This window comes from Hemibagrus wyckioides, linkage group LG07, assembly GCF_019097595.1.
Source record: "Hemibagrus wyckioides isolate EC202008001 linkage group LG07, SWU_Hwy_1.0, whole genome shotgun sequence".
Taxonomy (NCBI): domain Eukaryota; kingdom Metazoa; phylum Chordata; class Actinopteri; order Siluriformes; family Bagridae; genus Hemibagrus; species Hemibagrus wyckioides.
Window position 1 is genome coordinate 28097401 of NC_080716.1, and position 20000 is coordinate 28117400.

Below are 20000 nucleotides of genomic sequence, written 5' to 3' on the forward strand. Positions count from 1 at the left end.
TGAAGAATTGGGTAGATAGATGATAGTTGATTGATAAATGGATGGACAGAAGAATGAAAGCTTGCACAGGTGATGGATGGATGGTGGATGGATGGACTGATAAAGGATTTCATGCAGGATGGATAAAGTGAAATAGCATTTGATGCATGGATGGATGGATGGATGGATGAATGGATGGGTGGATGCATGGCTGCTTGGAGGATGGATGAATGGGTGGATGGATGGATGGATGTGTGGATGGATGGATGGATGGATGGATGTATGGGTGGATGAATGCATGGATGGATGGGTGGGTGGATGAATGGATAGATGGATGTGTGGGTGGATGAATGGATAGATGGATGGGTTGACGCACGGATGGATGTATGAATGGTTGGATGGGTGGATGGATGGATGGACAGATTGATAAAGGATTTCCTGCAGGATGGATAAAGTGATATAGGATTTGATGCAAGGATGGATGGATGGGTGGATGGATGGATGCATGGATGAATGGATGGATAGATAGATAATTTACCAAAGTAAGGCTCATTGGGACAGCCCTTCAGTCGAACTCCTTTCGGTGTGCACTCTATCAGGAAATGACGGACGAGTTCATTGGACATATCACCACCTAACAGAGAGAGAGAGAGAGAGAGAGAGAGAGAGGCAGGAAGTAAGGTCAAACTTTTTCATTTTACAAGCAAAATTAGAAGAAATTCAGGAGTCAATATCCACTTCATCAAATTCACAAATTCACATTTAGATCTCCATCTTCATCTCTATCCCTTGTTGCTTTGCTCTCTCTCTCTCTCTCTCTCTCTCTCTCTCTCTTTCACACACACACACACACACACACACAGGTGGACCTGTAGAAAGGGGCAGGGTTTCTCCACAGGGCCTCAGGAGGCAGAATTCCTCGGCATGTGGAGGAAGAAGCACAAAGACTTCAGCGTTGTGTTTCACCTTCTCATGCTGTTTTCACAAAAGCTCGACTTAAGCAGTGAGACAAACGATGTCACACACTCACCGTCTGTGTGTGTGGTGGATAGGGGTGTGTAGCAGTACAATTTTAAAAAGGACGATTTAAAGCAGTATTTTTTAGGCGTGACACGTTCAAAATTTCTAATGAAGTCAACTTTATGAAGCAGGAAGGCATTGGGAGCGAGGTTTTTAAACAGTATTTTTCTTGGTCATGTCACAGTATCATTTCTTTATATGATTAATCTAAATCTTCCACTTGCATCTAACACTTTTCACTTTTACTTGTGTCTTGCTTTTCGGTTTACACTTCAGGTCATGTGGAGGCTTTTATTTTCTGATCCTCACTGACTCCTAACTTGATGCCTGAGATTCAAGACTGAGGCAAGCCACATTAAATAAATGAACTAGATTAATGGGGACGCAAACTTTTGAGCTTAGTAGAGAATCACCTTTTCAGAGTAAAACACTGTTATGAAGCAGGATAAACTGAATACCAGAGGGTTTCATGCAGAACCAGTGTTGAACACTCAGCTAAATGATTATATAGTGGACTAAACATTTAAGAACCCTGTAAAAGTAGGTCTTTGACCTTAAATGTGTCCATATAGCTGAGAAGTTAAAAAGCCCTGAGCACCGAAACCAAAACAGTGGACGTATCAATGGAAGGCAACACCTATCAGTTTCCATTTTGAGTCACGGATGAGTTGTATTCAATGCTCGGGATAACAAAAGGACTCTTTCATGTCAGCAGGAGAAGAGAAAGCCAAGGCCACTAGAGCAGCGCTGAATGGAAAAATGCTCTGGAACAAAATCACACACATCAGTCAAGTCGCTCAGGTGTCCTGTCCAATCCTTACCCTTCTTACTCTGCTGCACCACAGACGGAGGGGGCGTGGCCACCTTCATAGCCAATCCGTAGGCGCCTTTAAATGAATGGCTGTCGCGTACGATGAAGGAACCGGGCTCTTTGTCCTTCAGCACTGCGATGGCTGTGTGGAGAGAGATGTGTCCACTAATACGTCTAATACTCACTCAGTACAGCAGCTGTTTACTGACTAATTAACATCCATTCATTAATGCATCTCCTTCTGTCTCGTCATAATTACCCTGTTCCCGTGCGATGTCTGGTTTGTACCAGTATTTCGAAGTGTCCTGGACGAACTTTGCTGTCACCTGCTTGCTCACCAGGACATCTACACACGAAGAAACAGAAGAAGTAGTCAGACTTTTCTAATTAATATTGTGATTCCAAAATGAGCATGTTGTTAATGGAAATGAATCACCAAACATGTGTGCTGAAGCAGAGTCACTGTTACCTCCCCAACGCTCCTTTATTCCTTTATTTTTGCCACATGTTTCAAATAAATGCATGTTTATGCATTACTGTGATTGCCATAGTAACAATGTTTAGCAGTGGGTGATACAACTAGCATTCCAAATCAGTTTCGAAACACAAACATTCACGTCAACAAATATCTTTCTCCTAACACATCCCTAACACAAGTCCCTGTGCAAAGATACCTTACACAATTACTAATACTATGAAGTCACCAGGGGGCATTCCTACTACTGGTCGCCATAGTAACAACGTTTAGCAGTGGGTGATACAACTAGCGTTCCAAATCAGTTTTGAATCATTCTGGAGGAAGATTTGGTGTTTGCGTATAAAATTCAGGTGTGTCTATCTACATCATATCATAGGAGGTCCTGTTCGCCACGGATCACCTGCCTTCTACTCTCTTCACTCCTGCTACAACGATTCATTCTCAACATTGTCTCATTGCTGGACATGGCCTCATCTGATCTTATCGTCATCTAATCACAATCTTATGGCAGATTTTATTGTAAATAAACGATCTCCAGTCGCTTTGTCATTGCTGCATGTGTGAATGCTGTTACTATTGTAAACGATAATACCGATGCTGGTATATCTGTGTTTCATTTATTATTATTTACACCTATCCAAAGCCTTCATGAACTCAACTAATCCCAGAACCTGTGCATTATGGGAAGTGTGTGTGTGGTGTACCTGGTAGAGGGCTGATACTGTTGCTCCTGGCCTGCAGCTCAGGCAGTGAGTTAGGGAAGGGAATAGAGAGCGAGCTCCCGCTGTGCGGACTGGAGAACCCACTCGGTGCCGGGGACGCGGAACCTAAGGAGCGCTCGCAGTCTGGTGGGTGCATCTTTTCAGGAAGCGGGGGCTGCTGGGGCTCGTAGCTCAGACCGTCAGGCTCCTCCGCAGGGCTGCGGTTCAGTGTGTACTGCACCACTCGGGTCCTCTGGATGCCCCTTGGTGAGCTGTGGGCGTTGGGGGCGGGGTGAGGGTGTGGGTGAGGATGGTGGGATGGAGTTGAGCTCTGGTTGTAGCCCATGGGGCCGGAGTGTTGGGTGTTGATGGAGGTTTTGCGGCTGAGCAGCAGCCCCTCTGGGCAGGAGGACTGACCCGAGCTGTCATGAACAACAGAAATCAAAATCGAAACAGTTGCACAACGATGCTCCATATACCACCATCTCAAAAGGGTTGAGTTCAAATTCCAGTGCGTTTAACAGAAACACTGCTAGGTCTTATGTTTGTCTTAGCGATATTTGTGCACATCACAGAAAGGGGGCGTGTCTTTACAATGCAAACATGCTCGTCAGAATTCTGTGTAGAACCTCGTACACCTCGTTTGAAAATGACCATAACACGTACACTCGATCATCAACCTTCATTTACTGTTTAAGAAGATTCCAAGCTGTGGATCATTCCCTACCCGTCCTCCAAACCACTGTTTTTGAATGTTCATAAAAACTTCATAATCTTGGATAAATTTGGAGCCGAAGGAGAAACTTTCTGCTCAACAAGTAACCCTGAAAATCCTAGACATAGATAAATCTGTCTAAAGTATGTCTAGATGGTTTGTAAGTTTTACACACTAGTACCCCAAGAGTACAAAGGTACATTTGGTGAGGTGTGAAAGGGTGTTTTATTAAGGTCTAGAAGAAGCAATCCCTAGTGTGTGTGTGTGTGTGGAAGTGTGAGGCTGGCTTCATGTTACTTCCTGTTTCAGGGTTTTGTGCTGGTGGGAAAAACAGTTGTTATGGTCAGCAGAGGAGATGTAGCATTTTTACAAACTTTGCACTAGGAGCATCATGACAAAAAAAAGGACATATCATGAATAAATCTTATTCAAGAACCAGTTTTTACCTATTTCTCCATCTTAAAAGTGAGGTTCAGTGTTGGTATGAGAGTTTAAAAAAAAAAACAATGACCAGGATGTTCTTCTGACCTTTCTGTAAGGGTGATCACTCCTCCAGTGGACGGGGAGTGTGTGAAGGCTCTGTGAGACATGTTCACTCTGCTCTCCTCGTGCCCCATAATATCTGCGAAAGCTTTCATATCTGAAATCAAGAGCAGCACACCAAAGCATTAGAGCCTTTTCAATGCAAAAAAAGGAGCACATCAGAGACATTAACATTTGCTACGGCAACAGAGCTCGAGGTCACGGCCATGTTTGGACAGATGAGAAGGTCAACAGTAAAAAAAACTAAATGAAAGACGGTGTTGTTCCTGTGAGGAGCGTCAACTTTCAGGTCACCGAAGGTCTCCTGTCCAAGGGAGTGGAGGCTAGATTAATGATTCAAGTGTGTAGTGTAGAAGCACGGCTTTTTCCCCGGGATTGTGAAAGCATGTTAGAAAGAGTTAGCATGGATTTTTATCCAGGATTATGAAAGAGTTAGCATGGATTTTTACCCAGGATTATGACAGAGTTAGCATGTTCTTTTTCCTGGGGTTATGACAAAGTTAGCATGGATTTTTATCCAGGATTATGACAGAGTTAGCATGGATTTTTCCCAGGATTATGACAGAGTTAGCACAGATTTTGGGAACGCTACAGCGTATGCCTCATGTCACGTGAAAGCTAGGACACAGCAAACCAAAAAAAAAAAAAACACAGCTCAGTGAGTGGATAAATACAGCACACAAGCTCATTAAATCACAGCTTTGTTACGTGCTCTGTTTATCCGATCAAAGTTGCTGAAGGGGCAAATATGCAAATAAGAACCGTTAGGTCTGGGCTTAATATAGTTGTAAAGTTTGAAACATCATTAAACCCTAATTAAATCTATTAACTGAAAACATTGTTCATTAGCATGTATCACCATTTAAGAACATGTTAGCATTTCATTAGTTTGGACTTTTGTAATATTGTATATTTCATCCTGAATAAATATCACAGAAATATCAAGGCATGAATACACGTAACATCACCATTAGCATTAGGGAAAGCAGGAAATCAGGTCAGTTAGGAGACCCCTAATGTACAGCATTAGCATTAGGATGTTTTCACTAGAGCACTTCAGAAAGGCCATCTGGAGAGCAACTCCTCTTAAAAAGCATCAAGTACTTTCAGAACTACGCTAATCTTTATTGCCCCTCAGGGAATGAGCTCTTCAAGTGCAGGGGTGGATACTCCAGGTTTAGAAGCCAATCAAAGCAGCGTGGACAATCCAAACAGAGCCCCTTTTCACATGTGAACGCCTTCAGCTAAGCTGGCCTTTCCTCTGTTGTTCAGCACTCTGTTTCCTCCCATCTTGGCCTTTTGTCAGAGGTCAGGAAGCACATATGTTTAGTTCTGTGTGTACAAAAGCCTTGACATTTCAATAAAGCCACCTTTCTAACGTCTGCTGCTTTCCTGAGCTGTATGCTCGCCCCTTAGGTTTACGGTTACACTTCTTTATCCAAAGCGGTATACAGATGCTATATCAGGCAGAGGTTTTGTAATATTGTGATATCCAGTCAAGCTGCTGGATGTTTTGTTAATTATATTCTTAACAGAACCAAGTTAGAGGGATTAAAGTCATCTGTGTTAACAACGGTCAAGGGAATTCCTCAAGGGTCGATTTTAGGTCCAGTTATATTCTCCCTATATATTTATATAAATAATGTTTGGTTATGTCTTTAATAATATAATTCTTTACTGTCCTGCTTCCACTGCCTTAACAGGCGTTACAGTATCTCCAGTCTGCCTTTGACCTGGTCCAGTTATGATTAAACAAACTTTAACTGGTTTCAAATGCAGATGAATACAAATTAATGCTTTTTTAAAAAAAATAAATAAAAATAAAAATAATAATAAATAAATAAATAAATACAAAATGTCCATCTAACAAATTGTTCTTAATAACCAGTTGATCTTCAAGCCACATATTGATGATAAATGACACGATAATTTATGATGAACTACGATAATAAAAAAATATATTTTATTTTAATTTTAGAAATAAATCTTCTTTTCCTATCAGAGCCAGGAAGTATTTGGTGTCTCTAACATTTTTGCCCTCATTTGATTATAATTATATGTTATATAAGTACACACCAGTGCAAAAAAAAAAGACATTTTTTAGAAAGAATTTTTTATTTTTATTTTTTAATTTAATTTATTTAATTGTTAATGGTTGTAATAATCACACTCATCACTGCCTTCTCGGTGCTGAGGCTGAACTTCCACCTTTGGGCTCATGATGGCGCTCACTCTGTTACTGCTATCGTTTATTTCTAAAACAATAATTGGCTTCTTACTTATTGAATTATTTCATCCAAATTTCTGTAAAAAAAAAAAAAAAAAAAAATTAACATTTTGTTCAAAGGACATCGGTCAGCTTGTTAGGTCTGAGCTGGGAACGAGTTGATTGATTGTATATTTCTAGGTTTATGTCATTTTTATTGCAGTCATGTCTTTCCATTTCGTTGTGTCATCTTGGCAGATCAAGTTGTTATCCTGATTAAATAAAAGTTAATATTAATAGTAGTGCTACTATACATGGTTTTAATTGAGTGCTAGAGGAGCAAAATGCAAGAGCTAGTGCAATGTCTTTTATTTTTATCATTTAGGGGTTAGTTAAATGTTCATTTGGGTCTTTAGTCTTTTTTGAAGATTCAGCTCCAGGCAGCAACAGTTACAGCTCCTATCTGACGGCTGATGGTAAAAATATGAATCACTCACTACTTATGCCTTCATCATTGTACTTCCAGGTGCCATAACACAAGCAGCATTCCTGAAGTTCCTACACAATGCACAAACTTGTACACCTTTTCTAGGTTAGGACTTGTATCTACACACGGTGTGTATGGTGTGTGTGCGTGTGTGTTGAGTCTGAGACAGTTCCCTGATCTTATCTCAGCTCCATCCAAAATCATGTCCATCGATGGGACTTTCAGGGCTGCTTACCGTGCTCCGTCCTAAAGGCTCCGAACATGGGCGTGGCAGGAGACGGAGATGGCGTCTGGGAGAAGTGCGTAAACTCCGGCATGGTCTTCACTGTGGAGAAAAGATTGCAAGAGTGAGGGTTTGGTCAGAGACTGGTCATGAAGAAGACTGCAGATGGAGATTTTTTGTGAATAGTCTATATAAAAGTGAAGAGAAGTGGGGATGCTGTGTGGTCGGACATGTTGGAGCGAGCGTGTTGACGCCACAGCGTACGCATCATATTTTGAGACATTACTCATTTCCAAATGAAGCGACTACAGAACTTTCAGCCATATTGCATGTGTGTGGTTAGCTAACACACCAGGAAAGTGCGATCTCCAATGTTTCGGTTGCCTGACAACCTAATTCAACACTAGTTCAATCTAGCAAGCTATGACACAATGGTACCTTTTCTATTTTCACCCAAGATGTTATTAGTGATGTGAGGTATGTCTGAAAACCAGTAAACTAGTGATGAGTAGATTGCGTTCATCATTGAGGTATAAAGTTGGAGAAGATTTAGTAGTGTGTTAGTAGCTCCACACACAGGTTTGCTTAGAGTAGAAACCATGAAGATGGCACTGAAGAGCTCAAAGGGTCTCCATCAGTGATCAGAGCCTCATAACTTCAGGAATAAAACTAAACATGAACGATACACAGCTGCACTTTTGGATCGTATTATAGAAGATAAATCATTTATGATGGTTCAGATTCTACCTCATATCATCTCAAGAAGGTTTTCCTCACCACCGTCACCACCCTCTGGCTTGTTTCTTAGGAATATATTTAAAATATACATATATAATATATATCCTGGATTTCTATATTACTGTAAAGCTGCTTTGTGAATTGAATTGAATTGAATTAAAAGAATAAATAAATTTGGCCCGAGATTTCAGATTGGTTTGGAGACGCCTTCTTCTCTCCAGCTCAGATGGTTTCCAGAGTCTTGATGAGTGTGAGGTTTGGAATGTGTGAATAATGTGGTGTTTAGCAGCAGGCGACATGGTTACAGTAATTTGTTGTGGTTGCATAACAGCATCACACCAGAACACTTAATTACAGTCCCTAGTAACCATAGCAACGACAAGCCGAAATCAGCCGATCACATGGGCGTGCGGTGTGTGAGTCAGTGTATAGGTGTGTGTGTGTGTCTTACCATAAGGCGTAGGTGGTGAGATGGGGAAGGCCGGTGTTGGAGGAACTGTGTCACTTCCTGTGTCCAGGCTGGCGCTTGGGCCTCGGTACTCCACGCTGTCTGCTCTGTACAGAGGAGCTCGCTGAAATATAAAGAAGTTACACCACACTGATGGGTTTATTTTTTATTAAACTTTAAAATATGAATGAACTTTCATACAATGTTGAGATTGCTCTGTGGCTCAGTGCTGATTAAGATGAAGTGAAATCTTGATTCTGATTGGTCAGAAGTTACTATACTGTCACTACATTGATCAGGCATAACATTATGACCAGTGAGAGGTGAATTGAATAAAACTGATGATCTCCTCATCATCACCTGTTAGTGGGTGGGATATATTAGGCAGCAAGTGAACATTTTGTCCTCAAAGTTGATGTTAGAAGCAGGAAAAATGGACAAGAGCGAGTTTGATGAAGGGCCAAATTGTGATGGCTAGACCACTGGATCAGAGCATCTCCAAAACTGTAGTTCTTGTGGGGTGTTCCCGGTCTGCAGTGGTCAGTATCTATCAAAAGTGGTCCAAGGAAGGAACAGTGGTGAACCGGTGACAGGGTCATGGGCGGTCAATACTCATTGATGCACGTGGGGAGCGGAGGCTGGCCCGTGTGATCCGATCCAACAAATGAGCTACTGTTGATCAAACTGCTGAAGAAGTTAATGCTGGTTTTGATAGAAAGGGGTCAGAATACCCAGTGCAGGACGGGTCAGGGCTGTTCTGGCAGCAAAAAGTGGACCAACACAATATTAAGCAGGTGGTCATAATGTTATGCCTGGTTGGTGTATAGGGTCAGCTGACACATGATGCATTACACACACACAAATATGCATTACTCAAATGTGTGTAGTCGTTAAAATGGTGAAGTTTTCTGAGACATTACATAAAATGTGTTTGTGTGTCATTTATTATTTAGGGTAGGGTAGGGTAGGGTAGGGTAGGGTAGGATAGATAGATAGATAGATAGATAGATAGATAGATAGATAGATAGATAGATAGATAGATAGATAGATAGATAGATAGATAGATCGATCTCTGTTACCTGTGGTGGAGCTACACTGTGTGTGTAAGTCAGTCTGTCCCTGAACTCCGACTCCATTTCCCACGCGGGTCTCACACACACTGTGGAGTGTTTGGACACCTCACTGCCCTGACGACTCAGAGCTCGCAAACTCTCTCCAGCAGGAGGGACTGCTGATCAAACACACAAACACACTCCAGTTATCACTCTCAGAGAGAGAGAGAGAGAGAGAGGGTGTGTGTGTGAGTGAGTGAGTGACAAGAGAAAATGAGAGAGAGAGAGAGAGAGAGAGAGAGAGAGGGTGTGTGTGTGAGTGAGTGAGTGACAAGAGAAAATGAGAGAGAGAGAGAGAGAGAGAGAGAGAGAGAGAGGGTGTGTGTGTGAGTGAGTGAGTGACAAGAGAAAGTGAGAGAGAGAGAGAGAGAGAGAGAGAGAGGGTGTGTGTGTGAGTGAGTGAGTGACAAGAGAAAATGAGAGAGAGAGAGAGAGAGAGAGAGAGGGTGTGTGTGTGAGTGAGTGAGTGACAAGAGAAAGTGAGAGAGAGAGAGAGAGAGAGAGAGAGAGAGAGGGTGTGTGTGTGAGTGAGTGAGTGAGTGACAAGAGAAAATGAGAGAGAGAGAGAGAGAGAGAGAGATGGTGTGTGTGTGAGTGAGTGAGTGACAAGAGAAAGTGAGAGAGAGAGAGAGAGAGAGAGAGAGAGAGAGAGGGTGTGTGTGTGTGTGTGTAGTATCAATGGAGTTTAGCCTCTATAACATCATATTTACATAGTGCTTGATTCATTAGTAAGATCAGTTCACAAGAACATTATAGACACTAATGCAGTGTACAGACACTTCATGCATTATAACATGCTTTATAAGCAGCGCTCTGCTGAATCCACCCTTCTGATTGGTCAGATTCCTCCATGTTGATTCATCAGCCATAACAACAGCGCCGACATTTCAGTTCATGAATTTAAGGGAAAAGAAAAAGATTTTTTTTTAAATCCAGGAAACATATCTAAAAAAAGTGTGTGGAATAAAGCATTAATAACATGTCATAGATCAGGAATAAGGAATAAAATTAAACTTTGTGTCATGCTGTTGTAGAGAAATAATCATCATTTCCATGGCAACGGTAACTTTCCTTCATCACAGCATCCTGCCTTTCACTATCTTATTCTCTTCCTTTCCTTATATAAAATAAAGTGCTTTATTCCTTATTCCTGTCATACGACATGTTATTAATGCTTTATTCCTTATTCCTGTCATACGACATGTTATTAATGCTTTATTCCTTATTCCTGTCATACGACATGTTATTAATGCTTTATTCCTTATTCCTGCCATATGACATGTTATTAATGCTTTATTCCTTATTCCTGTCATATGACATGTTATTAATGCTTTATTCCTTATAAGTATTGTTTTCTGGATTTTTTTTCTTTTTTAAAGTTAAATTTATTAATTAATACACTGTTATTCTTTAGGAATTTATATTAATAGAATTTCAAATTGAAATATTATTTATTATTTATAATGTAAAAATGTAAAGGAAAAAAAATGTGCAGGAAATGGTAAGAAAATAACTTGTAGAGTTTATAAGCATTGTATAAAAGACTTATAAACATGTAATAAGATAAAAGTTCATAAGCACTGAAGTGTCAGAACTCCAGAAAGGAAAAAGCTGCAACATGCAATGACTTTTTTTTTTATTAATTTCATTTCTAACTTTTGAATATTAGCTAAAAATATCCAGCTGTGGTGATGTTGTAAAGGATGTGTTGAGGTTCAGAGCTATACTGTGTTGTGTGTGTGTGTGTGTGAGTGTGTGTGTGTGTGTGTGTGTGTGCATCTGCTCCAGCTGTGAAGCATCATGCAGCACACCAGTGTTAATCTCCAGCCTTCACAGAGCCACAGCCTTAATACTGCCTGCTGTGGAATCTTCATATAGGAGAGAGTGTGTGGAGGAAAAGGGTCCAAGCACTGTTTTACACACGGCTCACACACATTTCACACACATCTCACACACCTCACCATCTCACACACCTCTCACACACATCTCACACACATCTCACACACCTCTCACCATCTCACACACATCTCACACACATCTCACACACATCTCACACACCTCTCACCATCTCACACACATCTCACCATCTCACACACATCTCACCATCTCACACACATTCCACACACATCTCACACACATCTCACCATCTCACACACCTCTCACACACATCTCACACACATCTCACACACCTCTCACCATCTCACACACATTCCACACACATCTCACACACCTCTCACCATCTCGCACACATCTCACCATCTCACACACATTCCACACACATCTCACACACATCTCACACACCTCTCACCATCTCACACACATCTCACCATCTCACACACATTCCACACACCTCTCACCATCTCACCATCTCACACACATCTAACACACATCTCACACACACCTCACCATCTCACACACATCTCACACACATCTCACACACACCTCACCATCTCACACACATCTCACACACCTCTCACACACATCTCACCATCTCACACACCTTCCACACACATCTCACACACATCTCACACACCTCTCACCATCTCACACACATCTCACACACCTCTCACCATCTCACACACCTTCCACACACATCTCACACACATCTCACACACCTCTCACCATCTCACACACCTTCCACACACATCTCACACACATCTCACACACCTCTCACCATCTCACACACCTCTCACCATCTCACACACATCTCACCATCTCACACACATCTCACCATCTCACACACCTCTCACCATCTCACACACATCTCACCATCTCACACACCTTCCACACACATCTCACACACATCTCACCATCTCACACACATCTCACCATCTCACACACATCTAACACACATCTCACACACATCTCACACACCTCTCACCATCTCACACACACCTCACCATCTCACACACATCTCACACACATCTCACACACACCTCACCATCTCACACACATCTCACACACATCTCACACACACCTCACCATCTCACACACATCTCACACACATCTCACACACACCTCACCATCTCACACACATCTCACACACATCTCACACACACCTCACCATCTCACACACATCTCACACACACCTCACCATCTCACACACATCTCACACACACCTCACCATCTCACACACATCTCACACACATCTCACACACACCTCACCATCTCACACACATCTCACACACACCTCACCATCTCACACACATCTCACACACACCTCACCATCTCACACACATCTCACACACACCTCACCATCTCACACACATCTCACACACATCTCACACACACCTCACCATCTCACACACATCTCACACACATCTCACACACACCTCACCATCTCACACACATCTCACACACACCTCACCATCTCACACACATCTCACACACACCTCACCATCTCACACACATCTCACACACACCTCACCATCTCACACACATCTCACACACACCTCACCATCTCACACACATCTCACACACACCTCACCATCTCACACACATCTCACACACACCTCACCATCTCACACACATCTCACACACACCTCACCATCTCACACACATCTCACACACACCTCACCATCTCACACACATCTCACACACATCTCACACACACCTCACCATCTCACACACATCTCACACACACCTCACCATCTCACACACATCTCACACACACCTCACCATCTCACACACATCTCACACACACCTCACCACCTCACACACATCTAACACACATCCCACCATCTCACACACATCTCACACACTTCACCATCTCACACACATCTCACACACCTCACCATCACACACACATCTCACACACCTCACCATCTCACACACATCTCACACACACCTCACCATCTCACACACATCTCACACACCTCACCATCTCACACACATTTCACACACATCTCACCATCACACACACATCTCACACACCTCACCATCACACACACATCTCACACACATCTCACCATCTAACACACATCTCACACACCTCACTATCACACACACCTCTCACACACATTTCACCATCTTGCACACATCCCACACACCTCTCACACACACTCTTTCTGACACACGTCTCACACACTCTCAGTCTCTCTCTCTCCCTCTCCCTCTCCCTCTCTCTCTCTCTGTCTCTCTCTCTCTCCCCCAGTCTCTCTCCCTCTCCCTCTCTCCCTCTCCCTCTCTCTCTCTCTCTCTCTCTCTCCCTAGACCCCCAAAAAAGATCCTCCTGTTTCAGTTTGTTCTGCAGGATCCTGTTTCATGTTTAGTGCCTTATTGAACTTGTAGTTTATTGAAAATAATGTCTTGTTTTTGGAAAGTTATTGTTATTACTCTAAGAAATCCTAAAAAAAACCCTTGAAATTAGAATATTTTCTAATCCTATACTAAGATAAAAAAAATATATTTAGAACTGATTAATAGTTAAATATATTTATCATTAGTGGTTGATTGGTGGAATATGAAATTTTAAAAAGTTCATTCTTGTCCTGTAAGAAATTATTGGAATAATAATAATAATAATAATAATAATAATAATAATAATAATAATAATAAAAATAATAATAATAATAATAATAATAATAAAAAAAAAAAAAAAAATAATAATAATAATAATAACTGTTAAGAAAATTATTTTAGATATTTTTAGACTCTGAAGCAGTTGCTTGTGTAAATAATTACAATGAATCAGTTCTGAGTCAATTCTCATTAATTCAGTGTAAATGATTCATGTGAGTGAGTCACCTGATTCATTTCAAAACTCCAAGCAACTAACAAGTGAGACGTGATTTGTATCAGGTTTCTGGTTTCTGAGCTGTTTTAATTTTTTAGCATCTCCACAGCATCTCCACAGCATTTTTTAGCATATCTGTTTGTCTGGGGAGTTTGCAGGCGTGTCGGGGCTGCACATGATCATTTCATGCGTATTATTTTGTTTCTGTCTGCCAGGAGCAGAGAATGCAGAGCCTCAGGCAAGTTTTTTTCTCTCTCTGTCTCCTGGAAATTCCAGTCTCTTGCAGCCGCCTGGCCTATGATCCGGTCGTTTAGACTCTAAATCCTGCTTTTATACGCCGAGTGAATCATCACTTCCATGCCTAAATGAAGAAGTCATCATTTATTAGATGTGGGGACGCCTGGAAACCATCCTCATCTCATCTCAACAGACAGATGGTGAATCTCGTCTAATCTCCTTCCTGAAGGTTTATCGAGCCAGATGTTCCTCTGCCGTATCTGATCTTTATTGTGCAGTATAAACAGACACGCCAATTCTAATCACTAGCTAACTGAAATCAAATATAACTCTATCGGATAATTCCAAAGCTTTCAAAGAGGCGAAGTTCTCTGGAAGGTAAACAGTCCTGATAGTGCACTGGTGCTACGTAGATCCATTAAATGTTCCCCTGGGACAAAGTGGAGACATTTTTAGTGTTTGAGTGTAATGTTTGAGCGATTTTAGCTAAGCCGATCATTTTACCAGCTAAGCCACTAAACATCTAGCGGGGTGCGGTTCTCTACAACATTCCAGATAACAAAGTTTCTCATTATTTATTATTTAAATATTTATTTAACACGTAGAAGCAACCGAATTTTTATGTGGTTTGACGTAAATTAAATACAACAACATATAAAACGAACGGGTATTTATATTACTTAAGTAAGTAGTCTTTATTTGTCACATATGCATTACTGCACAGTGAAATTATTTCTTTGCATATCCCATACTTGGATGGTGTGTGTGTGGGTGGGGGTGGGGGGGGGGTTCAGAGCGCAGGGTCAGCCATGATACAGCGCCCCCTAGAGAGGGTTGGGGGCCTTGCTCAAGGGCCCAACAGTGGCAGTTCGGCGGAGAAAATACTGAAACTGCAGAAATTCTATTTAGCTTCAATATTTTGTTTTGTTTTTCTTAGAAGCATATTTATTTTTTTTAATCCTAAGTTATTGCATAACCAGAAATAATAAAAACATAATTTATTTTCATATGTTTTTTTGTTTGTTTTTCTTTTGTCTTTGCATTAAAGCATAATCAGAAAGAGTACTGGAAATATAATTTATTTTTGGTCACTGTAGTATATAAGTATAAGTAAGGGTTTTTTACTTAAGTTACACAATAATCTGAAACATTAAACAAGCCATAATGTTTTTGTTTAACTTCATTTTTGTTTGGATTTGCTTTTCTTTACACTTCAGCAATGCCAAAAAAATAAATAAATACTGAAACCATAACAGTTGTGTCTAACTTCATATTTGTTTTTGTTTTTCTTTCTGTAAGATCAGAACCAGAAAGAGAACGTAAACTATAGTGTTTTGTCTCATTTCATTCCCTTTTTGTATATTTTTCTTTTACTTAATGTTATAGCATGACGAGAAAGAGTACTGAAACCATGTTTTGTCTACATTTATTGTTGTTTAGTTTTGCCATTACAGCCTTTCAGCCTAGCCAGTGTGGAGTGAGGAGTTTTGTCTAACTTCAATATTTTGTTTTGTGTTTGTTTATGTTACGATATAAAAACCGAAACATAAATACAGAAAGACCAGGGAAATTAAAATGCTTTTGTCTAAATTTATTTATTTATTTATTTTAACCATCTTTAAGTTGCAGTGTAACTACAAATAGTACTGAAATGTACTGAACGTTATTTTTATAACCAGAAACATTACAGAAATCAGTTTTATTTATTTTTTTTAACTTAATTTTTTTTTCAGAACTTATTTTTTTAAACTATAATGTTTTGCCTAAGTTCAGGTTTGTTTTTCTTTATGTTACAGCAAGAAAGAGTACTGAGACTATTATGTATTAGTTTAACTTCTATTTGTTTAGTTTTGTTTTTATTCATGTTATTTTTAATGGTTTATGTTTATTGTTGTTTAGTTTAGTTTGGTCACTAAAAGACCAAAAAGAGCAACTATAATGATAATAACTGTAATTGTAGTAACTATAATTACTTGTTCTAACTCGCTTATTCCTGTATGTTACAACATAAACAGAAATTACATATTTTTTATTTAGTTTTATAAATATAATTTTTATAATTATATTTTTTTATATTGTCTAAATAATAATAATTATTTTTTTAAGTTGCAGTAGAACTACAAAAAGTACTAAAATCCTGATGGTTTTGTTTTCCACAAGTCTAAATCGTTAATTTTTTTTTTTTAAAGGTTTCAGCTCAAATTATCCCTGTAAAATTGGCTCATAAAAAAATAAAATAAATAAATAAACAACTCCTATTTGGACCTTTGACCCTCCGTAACTCCAACCCGTGTAACTATTTCTGCTGTTTAGGTGCGAACGATCTGATTAAAGCTTTTACAGTCTCTAATTGCCCATGAACATTTCTCACATTCCGAAGCTTGCTCTTGGTGTGTGTCCGAGTCTCCGGGAGCCTCCTGGAGGGCCTCTGCATCTGAGCAGCTGGATAAACAGGTAGCATTGAAAAGCTACCATTTTGTAAACATGCCAAGATAATGTGAGCTGATAATCAATCAACTAGCACAGTGGGCTAATGCAAAAGTCACGTTTTGCCTTTGATCAATATCACCAAACCCCATCTTTAAGATCCCGGCATTTTCTCTACCTCTTTTCATCTTTCCTCCTTTTTTGTCTCCTCCATTTTTTTTGTCTTCACGTCTTGCTTGTACAGTAGAATTGGCTTTTCACTTCAAAAGGATTCCTAGGACATTGTCCTTGTCAGCCCTTTCGTCAAAACTCTACTTTACACCCTCAAGGGAACAAATGTGACCTGCTGCTCTAAATCCGATCCCGGCTACAAAGTTCCTGGATTATGTGTCTAATGTTTCGGTGCATTTTAAAGAAAACAGCAATCATCTACTTTGGTTCCGTATGGATAACTGGTGCTCCTTCGTTACCAGGAACCGAATTCCTGAAATATGTTTTTATACATCTGTCATGAAATACAAAAATAACGTAAATAAGACAGATCTTAAAGAATGAGGTCTACGTCCGTTCCGCAGGCCATGAGGGCTTAAAGATTGCCCTCAATAGGAGCTGATAAGAGGGTATGTGCTAAAGAGTTCCGAGAAGCAGGTACCTGAGTAAAGGCAAGTCCAAACAGCTAAACCTTGTCACATAGCTAAGATTCTGCCAAGAGCTCTGATTTCCCATTTGTGTGAAAACCGCTTGGAATTCCTTTAACCATGTTGTTTGTCAAGTGTAGCACAATGGCGTGAAGCAAGGAAAGTACTAAAATCGTCCATGTACTCATTAATAGATGCCTTTATTCTATGTTATGCGTTGCTTTTTCGCAAGACTTTACACTTATTTGAAAGGTGCTACTAGGTGATACTATAATAACAAGTATGTTTGATGTGTTGGTATGAAACCTAGTAACACAGTAAAATGTGCAGGATAAACACTGGAAATGTATACAATGGACGTTTCACATCACTGCTAATGGGAATTAATGGATAAACATTCCCCATTTTCATTATTGCTTATTATTTAAACTTCTTAACAGTAGAACCTATTGATAATTCTTTGGTAAGTGTTTAATTGAGAATTCAAGCCTAGGACCAAGAATTATTAAGAAAGGCGCATGTGTGAACAGAAGCTAGTATATTACTACCAAAGATCAGTTTCTTCTTCCCTTTCTTCTTTCCCACCTGCCTTGACATATCCCCAAGGGTTCCCACCCAGATTTAGGAAACTATCATTCACTATTGATATAAATCTTGATGTCTTTCCTCCATCTAGGTTTTCAAAATGTTCAAAAACAGCACCACCACCAAACAGAAAAGATAATCAGAGGTCTTCAAGTCAGATTTAGATTCGTAGGTTGTAGAACCACCACCAAACCCACCACAAGAAAGAGAAGAGAAATATGTACCATGGAGTTACATTTGATTTTGATTTGTAGCTTGTTCATCCACCACCAAAACCCACCACCAGATATAGTGCAAAAATTAGTGCACTGGATTTTAACTATTGATTTCACAGAATCCAGACGGATTTTATGGATCTTTAAAATCTTTTCTCCGTCTTACCTGTCTGCTGATTCCTGTTGTTCTCATTGAGATTGAGTGTTAAGCCCTTGTTGTTACACGTAGTAGTCCCAGTTGTTGACCCTCCATTTCTTTGAAACGAACTGGTCCGTGTTGGGATGGGCACAAATGTAGGGTCCAGGTCCAGGATCAGCTGGTTAAGCTGATCGATGGAGTTGTCGATGTCCACTGTAAGAGAGTTAAACTCCTCGTCGTGATTTTTCTCCTGGCTTGGAGATACTGTTGGGTTCAGAGCAGCATGGTTTTGATCACTAATGATCCCTTTGGGTGAAATCTCTTGCCTGTCCCCATGGAAGTTCTCTTCCACTCCACTTTCCTCAGGCAGGTAGGAGTAGTGTGGGGCAGCTACCATTTGCTGCTGGCGGACCCAGGTCTGAGTGGAGTAGTTGCCCTGCCGGAATTGCTGCCCTCTGGAAGCTGTGCTGGAAGTGGTGGTGATGGGAACAGAGACAGTTCTCTTGGCAAGGCAGTTTCTCCGAGTCTCAGCATATGCTCGCTCATATTCTTCCATGGCAGCTGGGCCATGATGTGGGATATCCTCAATCACTCCAGGGCTGCAGAAGCCGTCAGACAGCAAAGAGTTTTGGCTGCTCTTGTGGTATGATGACGAGAGAGTCCCCAGACTGTCCACACTACGCAGGTCATGGCCCGACATCAGAACCTCGTCATCCAGGATGTCCGTTTCTCGCTCTTTCGGCCGGGAGTTGCCGTTTATATGGACCTGCACTGGGTGATGGAGGACTCCCTGAGAGGCTGAGGTCAGCTCCATTCCATCATCTGTCCGAGGTTCATCGAGCCCAAATCCACTCAGCAGGCGATTCAGGTCTGCCTTCTCCTGCTCACTAGGCCCAGAGGACTTTCCACCAGACACAGGGCAGCGCTCAGTCCAAAGGGAAGCACTTGAGAGACCGGAGTCGCTGCTGGCTGAAAGAGCGTGGTCACTATGTTCGGGGCTGGAGGTGACTGACGTGGTGCGGTTGGACCTGCTTAGGATGACTGTGCTGCCCTGGCTTCGTTTAGGTGAGAATTTATCCAGGGTTGCGATCGGGGGCTGCAAGGAAGGAGCTGGGGGAGAGAAGAGATGTAGCGCTTCAAGAGGTCAGCTGGGTTAAAGACACTTACACAGACAAATAGAGGAAACCTTCCGGCCATACCACAATGTAACGTGACAAACATCCATACACACACCAATGACCAGAATTTTTTTTTTCACCCTTTAAAAAAACAAACAAAGGGGACTTGGTCTTATGAATATTAACTTATAACTAATATTTGAATTCATGCCTTGACCCACAATCTAAGGAGGAGATTCTGAAAGAATATCCCAAAAAATTTTCTTCACATTTAAGATTAATAAATATATATATAAAAAAAAATTCTAAATTGAATGTTCTGGTGGATGTTACATGTTCTGAGTAATAACCAAAATCATTTTCATTTGAAGTGAATAAAATACATTGTTGTTGTCATGGATATATAGTTTCACCCAATGATTTTTGCTTTCATCATCATATAGTT

The 20000-nt window shown here is 40.7% G+C and overlaps 1 protein-coding gene across 4 annotated transcripts in view; it reads right to left on the minus strand.

The window, feature by feature from the left end:
* LOC131356000 (tensin-3-like) overlaps positions 1–20000 on the minus strand; it is a 63270-nt gene that overhangs the window by 7582 nt on the left and 35688 nt on the right. For 2 of the 4 annotated variants that reach the window (XM_058394705.1, XM_058394706.1), the window contains 9 exons: positions 18465–19547; positions 9429–9580; positions 8353–8473; positions 7176–7265; positions 4233–4344; positions 2993–3411; positions 2070–2156; positions 1821–1952; positions 518–613 (listed from right to left, as the gene is read on the minus strand). In XM_058394705.1, the coding sequence (XP_058250688.1) occupies positions 518–613; positions 1821–1952; positions 2070–2156; positions 2993–3411; positions 4233–4344; positions 7176–7265; positions 8353–8473; positions 9429–9580; positions 18465–19547 (2292 nt within the window). The remainder of the gene's footprint in view (positions 1–517; positions 614–1820; positions 1953–2069; positions 2157–2992; positions 3412–4232; positions 4345–7175; positions 7266–8352; positions 8474–9428; positions 9581–18464; positions 19548–20000) is intronic. The other 2 variants (XM_058394707.1, XM_058394708.1) reach the window with 2 other exon arrangements.